We start from the raw sequence: 15333 nt of genomic DNA, 5'->3' as shown, positions 1-15333 counted from the left end.
TCAGATTCATTTGAAAGCTTGTATCAAACTGAGCTCACATATGTCTATCATTCACTGAAAAGATGGGAAACCTGCAAAGCTGACTAGCTTATACGACCACGATACCTGCTACTGACGACACAAGGAGGAGAGGAATCCCCTTCTCTTTTAGTAAAAGCATCTGCCATATAGATTGAAATTGTTTAGTGTTTGCTTCATAAGGTTTTCACAATTATCTGTGAATGAAATCTTTCTTTCAATCTTCTGTTGAAGATTTAAGTTAAAAACTACACAGATCAATTAAGAGCAACAGGAAATGAGGGACAACTATTATCCTGCATCAATTTTAATTTAATGATAAATGTTATAGTTTCTAGAGGATTAGTCAAATTATCAGATAAGAAAGGCTATTTTAAATCATGTTTATTTAAGTATGAGTATCATTCCTGTTAGTTTGATGAATCAGTTGAAAATGAATATTGTGCCATCTTTCTTTGATTTCATTGTAAATGCAGAGAATACAAAACAAATTTAAACGTAATGGTCATTTACCGGATAGCCATCTCTTCCTGGTTCTCCCTGTGGTTGGGGAATCAATCATAAAAGAAATAGAAAGCAGTCAAAAGTTATTTTTTCTTCTGCGGCCCAGAAGTAATTCTTCCCTAAAGTTAAATGACAAATGAAAAAAAATATTCCTGATGCATATCTCAAATGGCAAATGTTAATAAACCTTGATGTTCACCAGTTTAACAATAATTTTCTTTCATAATCTCCAGGTCCATAAAATTTAAACAGCAAAACTAAAGGGAGGGCTGACAGGATTGAGTTAGCTAGCGTATAAGAGCTAGGTTGCCAGGCCGCAAGAGCACATGTGACCACAGGGCTCTGGGTTGGACAACTCTGCTTCAGCTAATGCATATGGCTATGAAATAGACACGGTATTTCAGTAATAATCTGCAATAATCATCTGCTTTTAAATTCTCTCACCAAAGCATACAAATAATAATAAAATGTGAATCTATTTGATTGAAAAATATACATAGACAAAGGAGATGAGGTTCCTTAACTCAGTAGACCCAATCAATTCCGTAGCATCCATCACACTTACAGGGAATCCTAAAAAAAAGCAAATGGGGAAAACAATCAATCAAAATATCAAGAGTGTGTTACTTCTGTTAATTCTGTTTTACTTTCTATTTGGCAGAAATCTGTACAAGAAAACATACACAGTGGTAGAGCAAGATTCCTTGTAGATATCATCTGATAGCAGAAGCCTAAATTTTACAACGATTAGGCTTAGTAGGATAGAATTTTATTGTAAATGTTGATATCTCGCTCTTACATATAGATGCAAAAATGTTTATACGGATAAATAAGCAAAATGGAGAATAAGTGGAAGTCTGACAAACCATATAAAATTCATCAGGCTATCCAAGCAGGTCAGCACATCTGCTGGATGGTTGGCCTTTGAAGGGGCGTGGCGGCACAAAGTAGCAAAAAGAGCCACTCTACTGTTTCCTGGCAAACACAAAACGGTCTTGTTGACCTTGCCACTCCAGCCAACAAACACCAATAATGAACAAGGTCTCACTGAATGAGCCCCAAGGCCTCTTCCACAGGCTCTATGTTCCCCTGAAACTGCTGACAGACGATGTGCATTGTGTCAGGGTCGCAGGGCTACTGGGAGATGGCAGCTGCAGACCATCAGCATGGTATCTCAAGCTGAAATCTCAATAAAGCAAGTAGCATTTACTCTGCATAAGCCACCTTTTATATATGTTACAAGATTACATACAGCTTTTAATTGTATATTGCCATTAACAAATTGCTCCTACAACACCAATTTTCCATTTTCTGAAAATATAAATCAGTATCAAAATAAATCAAATGCCCAAGACAAAATCTTATTTTTAATTAGAATATTTTAAACAAAAATTCTATTCTACCAAGCTTAAACACACATTAACGAAGTCCTGGTAAATAGCTCAGCTGAATGTTTGCTAACTTTATTGAAGTATGAAAATCAATTTCACATTGACATAACATTGCATTTCACTCTAATACAGTAAATAGCTAAAAACTACAAAGTTAACCTGCAGATCATACAAAACGTATTTAACTAATCATGGTCAGATTACTTAAGTGTACTGTTGTGGAACATTTGACGAATCAAAACAGATCTGGAAGTCATACAGAGGGCCATATTTGCACAAAATAATAATCTGGAAATTCATGCTACGCCTCCCTGCTGGTATTGTGTTGTCTCATACAAATGCCAATGCAAATCTGTTAAGGACAGGAATGCAATTTCCTGTTCCAACAGACTGAATGTGTTGTGTGCTAGACTCTCCCATTTCAAATCCATGTTCAAGACAATTATTTTGCAGATAGTCTAACATTTTTGTGTTAATTTCTTCTTACTGCCACAACCAATACTAGATGGCACCCGAGATTCATTGTTGTGTCTACTAAAACTTCACTTAACCTAGAACTAGCCAAATGCTCATTGTGAGTGAAGAATACTACAGAGGGACAGTGTTACATCTCTCAAGGTTGCTGGAGAAAGTGATGGGTAGGAAGAGAGATGGACTAACAAAGGAGTCATGGAGATTCTGGTCCCTGTGGAAATCAGAAAGTAGTGGGGTGGGGAAGATGTGACTGGTTATGGGATCACGTTGTAACTGGCACACGTCAAAGAATAATGTGCTGAATGTAACTTGGCTGGGAAAATCTGCGTAAACTCCTTCAGCTCCCTGCCAGAATAAGGCAAGGCGGTCAATGAGTGAGTAGAACCTTCAGCAATAGGCCTGGCTCATCTGTGATTTTAAAAAAAGGCAAAAAGAGACAGAAAGCATGACTCCTTGGATATCAAAGACCTCCTCCAGACATGACAAGTGACACAAATTACAATAGTTACGTATTTGTTCTTCTCTGTCTCTTCAATATTACTCTCTTAGAGTAATGCACACAAAATGCTGGAGGAACTCAGCAGGCCAGGCAGCATCTGTGGAAAAGAGTATTGTCAATGATCCTGCCAAAGGGTTTCAGACCAAAACGTCGACTGTACTCTTTTCCATAGATGCTGCCTGGCCTGCTGAGTTCCTCTAGCATTTTGCGTGTGTTCTTTGGACTTCCAGCATCTGCAGATTTTCTTTTGTTTGTGATTGGTTTACTCTGTAGATTCTACTTTCATTCCCTGTTCTCTTCAATGAATTTCAGCTGCTGGTTGCTTGCTCACTCTTCTAATTTATTCACATAGCTCTACAATCTGTCTCACAGATTTGTTACTTTCCCCTCAATCAGTAACATGAAGATTACAGCACAGATTCCCCTCCCTAACGTCCAACAAACTTGGGGGAAAGAAAATCACTTTCTGTCTCCCAACCATTCCTCGATTTATATGCATTAACACTTCAGGCACTTTAATTCCCTTTTCAAATATTTTCACTGAGGATGGTAGGTGTTGGTAGAATGGGGACTGCAGGCTAACACAACCAGCAAACAGTGACCAATCAAAGCACTGTGGCAAAAAAAACCCTGAGTTTTAGCTAAGTCTGCACTTCAGATGAGCAAGATCTTCACTGCAATCAGGCCCAGAGTGTTGAAAACCTGGCGCCACAAAATTTCGTACCAATTCTTCATCGTGAGTAGTTCAAATTGGATTTTTAATTAAGGTTACTGTCATAAACATTGACCACACTTTGTGAAAGCAATGGCAGTTTAATATACAGTGGATTCTGGTTAATTGGGCACTTAAGAACCAGTATATTTTGGCCCAATTAAGCAGCTACCCCAATTAGCCAAGTTTCATGGAAATAGTTCAATTGTATAAAAAAAGACAAGCTACCATTTACCTGAGTAATAAATCATGTATTTAAATGAAATACAGAATAAATTAGAACTCTACCAAAACTACTACAGTACTATAAAACTGTATTAGATTGTAGTAGTTATCAGTGGAGGAATTCCTTCAGTATACGCTGTCGTGTTCTTTTGATTGACTGCAAACTAACAAAATCAGCACGGTCACCTATTGCAGATAGTGGACTGCTTTCAAACAGTGCTATCAACAATTGCATCCTCCAAATTTTAATTTTGATTGTACCACCCAAGATGATTATCCATACCTTCCAATTCTTCACAACTTGTTTTAGAGGGAAATAGTTTCATTTTCACTCCTGGCCGTTTCTGGCTTCTCCAAGCTTAATGTTTGAAACCGCAGTGAGCAAAACAGTTCTGAATTGCCTTAATGTTTATTACTCACCAACTACCAGCAACAAAAATTGCTACCTTTTAAGCACAAGCGCACAGGTGACGCTATTTAAAAACAATTTGCTCTAAGCATGGTACATTGTCTAATGGCCATACAATGTGCATGCAATTGATGCTGGTTAGAAGATGTTCAGAAACTGTCTTCTTCCCCAATAAAGTGATACAGTGTCCCAAATAAATGAAGGAAATCCCGGCTATTTTCTTGATTTGTCTTTGATCTTTAAGAGTTGTTCCAAATAAGTGACAGCCCTGATTAACCGATGGTCCAGTTAACTGGAATTCACTGTATTTGTTTTCTTCATTTGTTGCAGAATAGTGCAACATTTTAATATGTTTTGCTTTTTAATTTAACCTTACAGTATTTTTATTTGCTGCAATTTAAATATGGTTTAAGTGAAAATTAGTCTTCTGGATTGCATGTCTTTAACGGGGCTGTCTGATTTTCCTTCATCATAGCTTCTGCCCGGGTATGCGACATGCTTAGACTGTAAAGATTAAAACTTTATGCCCCTTCCATAACATTCCCACTTTCTTATCGTGGGAAGTTCACATCTCTTTTTGCAGAGAACTGTCAGTTTTGGTTACTTAAGCACAATTTACTTTTTGTCTTTGCTGCCAGGCAATATGTAGAAAAGTACTATGGCACCACAGAGTCATACAGCAAGTCATTACAGAAGTTAGACAGGCTTCGTTGTGGGGACCTAACAGTCTGCCTGATTTTCTGCTCTATAATCAGTTGAATCAGTGGAAAGAATTTCTTTGCAAACAGGTATGCCATTCTCTTAACATTCTACCTCAGTAATGTTATACTGTACATGCAGATTATTAAGTGAAAAGACTACTACACTGAGCCCAAGTAACAAATCATTAAAGATGTACAACACCTAAACTGGAATGTGAAATTATTACACTCTTTCTGCATATGCCAGTATGAATTAACATAGTAAAATTAATAATATATTTTTAAATTGGTTACTCATGGCATTAAATGTAATCTGGGAAGTTTTACTTCAATGTGTACTTCAAGAATGCAAAACTGACTACATAACTATGTTCCTTTTACTAAACCTACAATTACTTACAGTATCTTGGATCAAACCTACAGATCTTAAATCATTATCACTGTTCCCTATTATTGAAGTATAAATGGGACAGCATCTCTCACTGATAGAATATACAGATAGACAGGAAAGTTAGGAGTTTGTATTCTACTTATCCTGCTTCTCCAGAACCTGTACTATTCAGATTCAGCTAAGATGCCTCTACTGAAACATGTAAACACAAAGTTGCTGTAATTATGTGATAGATGCCCACTAAATAAGAAAGAGAGATTTAAACTTTGTCAATTCTAGGGCAAGTAAAATTTTTATCAGAATAATAATTGTTTGGCCCAAAATTTAACTTTTACAATGATAATTCCTACGGATTTATTTTGTTGGCAACTTATAAAAATAAGATATATATTTAAGACACATTTTACTTTTATCTCATACAAACTATATTTTTCTGTTTCTATTGTCCAGTACATGATTTACCATCTAACCATCTTACATTTTCTAGTTTAGATCTTTGTTCTGATTGGTTATAGTGCTCACTTGCACATGTTCTTGGTTTTCCATTGAAAGTGGTTCACTTGGAAGGATATTTAGCCCATCATTTTCTGGTATTAAAACACCATACTACATCTGTAGGCAAGTGTGAAAGTGATGTACAAATGTTGTTCGTGCAGCACTGACTACAAGATCCATACCATCATTTGGAGATTTGATACTTTAAAGTGCAGAAACATCAGAACTAGGGACCTTGAACAATAGTTAAATTGTTGTGACTCCAAATACCTACTCAAGAATCCAGTCTAATCTGTTGCAAGAATCTTTAATTTTTGCTGACCAAGTTTAACTACTAATTAAAATATTCTGATTAAGTATTTTTCCTCAGTTCACTTGTTACCTCTACTGGTGAATGAGTGACTGTCTGGTAGAATTCAATCAAAAAAAGCTACTCAAAACTACTAAGAAAAATCAGCTCACATTTTCCCTGAGGTAGATATGTTATTATTGATTATGCAAGCATACAAAGGAGATTAGCATTTGAATCAGTATTCAAACATGACTATCCAAAAGAAGAATTCTCAGGGAATTTTTCTCAGATTATTTTGCCAGTGCCTTTGTAATTCTCCCAACAGTTGCTATTGAATACCAGTTCAATAAAACCAATACACAAGGAGACAAAATAGCAGTTTTTAAAAAGGAAAGAATGTACTATAAAGGGATTTAAAAAGGTGAGTTGGCTAAATCATTAAGCTACTTCAATAATTGAAGAGGTATTGGACCACTCAATAGTAACAGCAGTAATTACAAATAAGTGGTGAGTGAACTTAAGGTCAAAGAAAATTTAAGGCAGACTTTTCTTTGAAAGTACTTCTTCCATAATTTTCTTTGGCTTTTTTGTTTACATATCAGTTTTCTTCACAACATAGGGAGCCAAGGCCTCCCTCCATTCCTCTTGTACCACTTGATGGATGATAATTATGAGAAGGTATCAGTATGGCTCCACTGTAATCAGCGGCAACTTTAAAATGACCTGAGAACTCTGACCTTGGAAAACCATACTAGAGTGGGGAATCAACACCCCCAACATCTAAAATGTTTCCCCTGGGCCCTTTGCTTCCCTGGCCAATTTGAACCTATTGCCCAGTCTATTATTTTTCTTTGTAAAGGTGGGGGTACTTTAAAATAAATGTATTCGCTTGGAATTTTCTTTCCCTTTCAAGAGAGTAATTCTATATTCCACGTGGTTAACAAGCTATTAAGAATAGAGGCTGGGGGACATTAGGTGTAGTGTGCAACTCTTGGAAGTTGGCGATTTCTCACGCTCCGTAATTGATGATACAAGCTCTTACACTAATTTGACAAGAAAATACCAACTCAGCCTATATTAATTTTACAAACAAAAAAAAACTCAAGCGCCCCGATTGTAGGACTCAGTAATTTCCTAAAAAATCATCAACTTTATTCTTCTGCTATTCTACCTATAAATTATCACTACACGTTTAAGCAAATTGAGGACATCAAGGCCCTCCATTGTTCGGGGATGGTGTCCCAGCTGTCTGCAAGATACTCAAGCCAGGGCAGTTCAATATGGAGAGCTGTTGCCCCTGCAGCAAGCTCCCCTCCTCGCCATACAGCTGATGAATCTAAAGGAACTACAGAGACAAATATCGTTTGGTACCAGCAGCATTGCAGGAGTTGCTAGTCATGTTGAACTCAATGTAGAACTGCCTTAGGGACTCCAGCCCCGGAATTTTACTTGGGGTTTACTGCCGAAACCTTCCCCATGAGTGGGTATAGCCGCAAGGCAGTGGTGATCGGAGATCAGAGTTTTTCTTCTCTTAGATGAGCTGCCAACCATGTCTGATGAAACCCATCTGCCCAAAGTGACTGGTTTCAGGGTGTCAGTACCCTCCATTGCCCCTTTTCTTGTCAATAGAAACAGTTCCACCATGCTTAGTAGCTAAGCCACATATGAAGGCCAGGAGCTGGACTTGGTTGTCAGAGGCTATCAGAGACGTACACTATTGGGAGCATTTAATAGGCAGTAGGAGCTTATCCCCATGACCCCACCCCACCTCTCACCGCCAGCTATGACAACTTTAAGGAACCCGAGGATTTCAGCCCTAAAATTAAAGGTTTACCAACAGATTTCCAAGCATTTCATAGAACATAAAAGATAGAAATTTACAGCATACTACAGGCCCTTCAGCCCACAATGTGTGCCGACCATGTAACCTACTCTAGAAACTGCCTAGAATTTCCCTAGCGCATAGCCCTCTATTTTTCTAAACTCCATGTACCTATCTAAGAAGTTCATAAAAGACCCTATTGTATCCGCTTTCACCACTGTTGCTGGCAGTGCATTCCACGCACTCACCATTCTCTGTGTGAAAAACTTACCCCTGACATCACCTCAGTACCTATTTCCAAGCTCCTTAAAACTATGCCCCCTCGAGTTAGCCATTTCAGGACTGGGGAAAAGCCTCTGGCTATCCACATGATCAATGACTCTCATCATCTTATACACCTCTATCAGGTCACCTCTCATTTTCTGCTGCTCCAAGGAGAAAAGGCCAAGTACACTCAATCTATTCTCATAAAGTATGCCCTCCAATCCAGGCAACATCTTTGTAAATCTCCTAGAAGTTTCATTAGAAGTTTGCATAAATATAATATTCCAGGATATCTATTTTGGCTCTATCTCCACTGACAAAGGCATACAAGATCACCTCCGAATCCAGGTTGAGAAACTGGATTCTATGGAGGCACAGCAGCTAATGAGATGCTATTTCAGCTTGGGGCATCGAAGTTTGGAGTTCAAATCTGGCACCGTCTGTAAGGAGCCTCTGTACGTCCTCCCTGTGGAATGTGTGGGTTTTCCGCTGGTGTTTCAGTTTCCTCCCACAGTCCAAAAACCTACTAGGTGGGTTACTTAGTCATTGTAAATTGTCTTGTGATTAGGTTAGGGTTAATCAGGTTTGTCAAGGGTTGCGGGGCAGGCATGGCTTGAAGGGCTGGAAGAATAGAAATAGAGAGACATTCAGCTCTCTTGTTTATTCTGTTTTTATGCAACTCATTTCCAATTTAGGATATCAATTTCTTTTCTGCACTGCCTCCAGAAGTTGTGTTTCTTCCTAGCTTCTTGATAGACAGCTATATAAAAGCAAGGATATAATGCTGAGGCTCTACAAGGCATTGGTCAGACTGGACTTGGAGCATTCCGAGCAGTGTTCCTTGGGCCCCTTGTCTAAGGAAGGATGTGCTGGCATTTGAGAGGGTCCAGAGGAGGTTTACAAGAATGACTGAGAAGATGTTTCCTGTACTGGGGGAGTCTAGGATCATAGGATACAGCCTCAGAATACAAGGACATCACTTTAGATCAGGGATGAGGAGGAATTCCCTTAGCCAGAGGTGGTGAATCTGTGGAATTCTTTGCCACAGATGTCTGTGGAGGCTAAGTCATTGGATATACAGTACTTAAAGCAGAGGTTGATAGGTTCTTAATTAGTAAGGGCAAAGTTATGGGGAGAAGGCAGGAGAACGGGGTTGAGGGGGATACTATACCAGCTGTGATGATGGTGGAACAGATTCCGATTGGCCTAATTCTGCTGCTATATTTTTTGGTTTTATTTGCATGAAGCAAGTTCCATTCAGAATGTCATACTGTTTGCTTATTAATTTTTAAGTCATATATTGCAAATTAGCTTGATAGTTCAATATTGATTAGCTTTGTTGATTGTTATTCTGCCTGGCTAATGATTTGCTCAAAGGTTTTAAGGCTTCTTTTAACTTCATCTTTCAAAGAGTTTGTTTTATTTTCTCTTTAGCTGCATTCAATTCTTTTCAAAGTTTCCTACTTTTTATATAAGAAAATAATCTCTCTATGACCACTTCAATAATCGGGCTGATCTTCAAATCTAGTGCTCGCAGTAATAGTGGAATTTACCTGTGTGACCCTACAGAAGTTCCGGTTCCCAGTGTCACTGGTTTGACTCAGCAATGCTACCTTCCACTTTGAAGCCAGTGTTGCTGGCTGTCCAGGTCAGCCTTCTCAAGGAGCCCAAAGGACAGTAACATTTTCCACAGATTTTCCATTTCTCAGGTCAGAAACCCTGCACCTTGGACTGGTAAACATTCCACAAGCATGGCATAGCCCTTTCACATTAATACAAGATATTTGATTCTGGGGAAAAGGCAAATAGTTATATATTTGTTATTTACTTAGGCTGGTTTTAATGATTTAAATTGATATATTGTATGTTTCTTAGGTTTTCAAATACTGTACAAAGAAATCCATATTTTTTAAACAGTATTTTATATTTTTTCAAGCTCTAATTGTTAATGACTTTTATCCAAGCTGATGCTTTTCATAATCCCTGAGTCTAAGGGCATGTGACTTTCCTGCCTGACAAAAGAATTTAAAGAGGGCACTTCTCTCTCTCTGCTGAGACACCCCTGTGCTACAATTTGCTGTGCCAACGTGCTAGCAGGTGAGCCACTTTCCCAGTGAAAATCCTCCCCGGAGGTGGGGTGAAAACAGTGAGATGCTGTGACGAACCATGGCTAAGGAGCGCAGGCCAGCTATTTTTGTGGTAAAAGAAAATCTCTTCCATTTCATTCCACTGTCTGTTTGGAATTCAATGTAAAGAGGTGTGAAGCTGGAGCATTATCTAAATTTACCGGAAATTGGAAGAACAAAAATTTTAGATGTCAACATAGAACAGTACAGCACCAGGATAGTGCAGGCTTAAGATGGCAGAGACTGCTTGTCGGTAGCAAATAAAACTACCTTATTAATCACATATTTTCATGAGAACAATAGCCTGCAACTTCCCTTTTCGAGTTGAGCCTTTGAACCGCCTGTATGACCTGGCATGTTTGTGGTGTGAACTGAAGTTCCAAAGGTGCAGGACAGTTGTGGCTTGGTGTGTTGGGGCCAAATCGAGGCATTGGGGCCCAGGCCTGGGAGTGAGGAAAGAGCCAATGTTTGACTATTGCCGGAGTGGACTTTGAGGCAATTCAATGTGGCAGAGTTGAGGTGGTGGGGCCCAGGCCTGAGAGCAATGGAAGTCCTGAGGTTTGATTGATTTAAGCGCCAACGCGAATTGGAAAGGTCGGGTACAAACTGAATCAAGGCAGCAGGGCCCAAACCCTATAGTGTAGCGGTGGCAGGGCATGGGTCTGAGACTGAGGGAAAACCTGAGGTTTGGATGATTAATGCACTGGGCCAGATTGAAAAGGGTGTCAGGGCCAGCTCGCTGCTCTGTGAGGTATCCTCATCTCTGTGCTGAACTGAGGCTGTGGCCTGCAACTAATGGGCCACTGTATCGGCTGTAGTGCTGACTGGCTTTGCGGTTGTGGACTCACTTCTGTGAACTCCAGCTGTTTGCTTTCATGATTTGTGTTTATTCTGCACATTGGGCGTTTGATGGTCTTCTTTCTTCTTAATGGGTTCTATTGGGCTCTTTTGCTCTGTGGCTGCCTGTAAAGAGACAGGTCTCAAGGTTGTATATAGTATACATACTTCCATAATAAATGTACTTTTTACTTTGGAATGATGGGAAAATGGAAGAACAAAAATATTAAAAGTCACCATAGAACAGAGAACAGGATCAGGCCCTTTGGCCCACAATGTTGTGCTGAACCAATTAAATTAGTAATCAAATAGCCAAATAAACTACTCTTTGGCCTGTACAATGTTCATATCCTTACATTTTCCTCACATTCATGTGCCTATCTAAACATCTCTTAAAAGTCTCTAATGCTCCTGACTACCATTACCTGAGGCAGCACATTCTAAACACCCACAACTACACGTAAAACAAAACTTGCCCCTCACATCTCCTTTAAAATTATCCCGTCACCTTAAGTACATTCCTTCTGGTATTAGACATTTCAACCCTTGGGAAAGATACTGTCTGCCTAGTCTGTCTAAACAAAAGGTAAAGTTCCTGTGCCTTGTTTGGCACTTTGGGTGGCAACATCGCCGTTTCTTTAGCGCCTGTCTGTTTGACGAGGCCGAGTTGCTAGCTTGACGCTCAACCCAGCACAGATTCCATCCACTCGCCCTGAAGTCTGGTTCGGATGCCACTTCTATGACTCTTAATCTCATAAATCTCAGATCTCCTCAATCTCCACTGCTCCAGAGAAAACAACTCCAGTTTGTCCAACCTTTTGTGATGGCTCATGCCCTCTAATACAGGCAACATCTTGGTAAACCTCTTCTGCACCCTCTCCAAAGCCTCAACATCCTTTCTGTAATGGGGCAACTAGAACTGCACGCAATGCTCAAGATGTAGCCTAATGAGAGTTTTATAAAGTTGCAACATAACTTCCTGACTTTTGCACTCAATGCCTCGACTACTAAAGGCAAGTATACCACATGTCTTCTTAAACACCCCAATTACTTGTGTCGCCACTTTCAGGGGGTATGGACTTGGAAGCCATCAACACTGTTAACCATCTTACCCCTAGCAGTGTACGGTCTCTTTACATTTGATCTTTCAAGGTGCAACACTTCGCATTTGGCCAGGTTAAACTCCATCTGCCATTTCTCCAATCATATCTGCAACTTACCTATTCTTTCCCAGTCTTCTATGCTATCCGCAACACCACCAATCTTTGTATCATCTGCAAACCTCCTCACCCATCTATATAGTCATCTAGGTTATTGAGATGCATCACAGACAGCAGAGGTCCCATTCCAGATCCCTTGCGGAACACCCCTAATTGAAGACATCCAAATAGAATAAGTTCCTTTGACTGCTACCCTCTTTCTTCTATGGGTATGCCAGTTCTGAATCCAATTGGCTGTCTCACCACGGATCCCTTGCAACTTAACTTTCTGGATGAGCCTCCCATGAGGGACCTTGTCAAAAGTCTTACTAAAATCCACATAGACAACATCCACAGCTCTACTTTCATCAATCACCTAAATGACCTTTGCACAATTCCCAAAAGCTAGTGGAGAAGTGAACTATGTATTCAAAACACCATGGAATGTTGGCATTTACCTCAAGGTTGTCCGAATACAGTAGCAAGGAACTACCTAAAATGCTGTGTTTGAGTTTATGTGCTGTAACTAAGGTTAAGGAACCCTTAGGGAACAGCGACCGCAATATGATCGAGATCACATTGAAATTTGAGAGGGAAAAAAATAAAATCCAATGTGTCGGTATTTCAGTGGAATAAAGGAAATTATAATGGAATGAGGGGGGAACTGTCTGAAGTTGACTGGAAAGGGACATAAGCAGGAAGGACAGCAGAGCAGCAATGGCTGGAGTTTCTGTGAAAAATGAGGGAAGTGCAAGACAGATATATTCCAAATAAGAAGAAATTTTCAAAGGGAAGAAGTACACTACCGTAGCTGACAAGTGAAGTCAGAGCCAAAGAAAAAGCAAAAGAGAGGGCATACAAGAAAGCCAGAGCTAGTGGGAAGATAGAGGATTGGGAAGCTTTTAAAAACTTGCAGAAGGAAACTAAGAAAGTCATTAGGACGGAAAAGATGAATTATGAAAGGAAGCTGGCGACTAATATCCAAGAAGATACTAAAAGCTTTTTTAAGTATATAAAGGGTAAAAGAGTCAAGGGTAGATATAGGACCAATAGAAAATGAAGCTGGAGATATTATAATGAGAGTTGCAGAGATGGCAGAGGAACTGAATGCATATTTTGCATCAGTCTTCACAGTGGAAGACATCTGCAGTATACCAGATATTCAAGAGTGTCAGGGAAGTGAAGTTTGTGTAGTGAAAATTACGACTGAGAAGGTGCTCAGGAAGCTTAATGTCCTGAGGGTTTTTTAAATCTCCTGGACCTGATAGAATGCACCCTCGGGTTCTGAAGGAAGTAGCTGGAGAGATTGTGGAGGCATTAATGATGATCTTTAAAGAATCAATAGATTCTAGCATTGTACCAGATGACTGGAAAATTACAAATGTTACTCCACTATTTAAGAAGGGTGGGAGGCAGCAGAAAGGAAACTATAGAGCTGTTAGCCTGACAACAGTGGTTGTGAAGTTGTTGGAATCAATTGTTAGAGATGAGATTACAGAGTATCTGGAGACACATGACCAGATAGGCCAAAGCCAGCTTGGTTTCCCACAAGGAAAATCCTGCCTGACAAACCTACTGAAATTCTTTGAGGAAATTACGAGCAGGGTAGCCAGAGGAGATGCAGTAGATGTGGTGTACTTGGATTTTCAGAAGACCTTTGACAAGGTGCCGCACATGAGGCTGCCTAGCAAGATAAGAGCCCATGGAATTACAGGGGAGTTACTAGTATGGGTGAAACATTGGCTGGTCAGCAGAAAACAGAGAGTGAGAATAAATGGATCCTATTCTTGCTGGCTGCCAGTTACCAGTGTTGTTCCACAGGGGTCGGTGTTGGTAATGTATGTCAATGATTTGGTCTATGGTATTAATGGATTTGTGGCTAAATTTGCTGATGATACAAAGATAGGTGGAGGAGTGGGTAGTGTTGAGGAAGCAAAGAGCCTGCAGGGACACTTAGATAGTTTAGAGGAATAGGTAACGTAGTGGCAAATGAATTACAATGTTGGAAAGTGTATGGTCATGCACTTTGGTGGAAGAAATAAATGGGCAGACTATTATTTAGAAGGCGGGGGGGAAGAATTCAAAATGCAGAAATGCAAAGGGACTTAAGGAATCCTTGTGCAGGATACCCTGAAGGTTAACCTCCAGGCTGAGTTGGTGGTGAACAGGGTGAATGTAATGTTGGCATTCATTTCTAGAGGTATAGAATATAAGAGCAAGGATGTGATGTTGAGGCTCTATAAGGCACTAGTGAGACCACACTTGGAGTATTGTGTGCAGTTTTCAGCTCCTTATTTTAGAAAGGATATACTGACATTGTAGAGGGTTCAAAGAAGATTCACAAGAATGATTCCAGGAATGAAAGGGTTACCGCATGAGGAACATCTGGCAGCTCTTGGGCTGTATTCCCTGGAGTTCAGGAGAATGAGGGGGGATCTCATAGAAACATTCCGAATGTCAAAAGGCCTGAACAGATTAGATATGGCAAAGTTATTTCCCATGGTAGGGAACTCTAGGACAAGAAGGCACAACTTCAGGATTGAAGGATATCCATTTAGAACTGAGATGCGGAGAAATTACTTTAGTTAGAGGGTGGTAAATCTGTGTAAGTCAGAGACCAACTCATTGGGTGTATTTAAGGCAGAGATAGATAGGTTCTAGGTTAGTCAGGGCATCAAAGGGTATGGAGAGAAGGCAGGAGAGTGGGGATGACTGGAAGAATTGGATCAGCCCATGATTGAATGGCAGAGCAGACTTGATGGGCTGAATGGCCTACTTCTGCTTCTATATCTTATGGTATTGCATTTCATGATGAATTTTATGGAAAGTTTACATAAACTTTGTATGCCCTGAATTCCACAGACTGTGTGGAGATCGAATCTAAGAGTTAAAATAATAAAGGAATTCAATAGGGTACATATACAGAAATTATTTCCTCAGGTGGAGAACACAAAGTAAGGGAATAGAAACTGAG

At 39.7% G+C, this 15333-nt stretch overlaps 1 protein-coding gene across 1 annotated transcript in view; it reads right to left on the bottom strand.

Moving 5' to 3' along the window:
• The window catches only part of LOC140200842 (uncharacterized), a 173829-nt gene that overhangs the window by 110654 nt on the left and 47842 nt on the right, over positions 1-15333 (bottom strand). Inside the window, exons 4-5 of the mRNA XM_072264474.1 lie at positions 1019-1095; positions 532-558 (exon numbers count right to left, since the gene is read on the bottom strand). Coding sequence (XP_072120575.1) covers positions 532-558; positions 1019-1095 — 104 coding nt within the window. The remainder of the gene's footprint in view (positions 1-531; positions 559-1018; positions 1096-15333) is intronic.

Source organism: Mobula birostris, chromosome 7, assembly GCF_030028105.1.
Source record: "Mobula birostris isolate sMobBir1 chromosome 7, sMobBir1.hap1, whole genome shotgun sequence".
Classification (NCBI taxonomy): Eukaryota; Metazoa; Chordata; class Chondrichthyes; order Myliobatiformes; family Myliobatidae; genus Mobula; species Mobula birostris.
The sequence above is the reverse complement of the archived record's forward strand: the minus strand, read 5'-3'. Positions and strand labels throughout refer to the sequence as shown.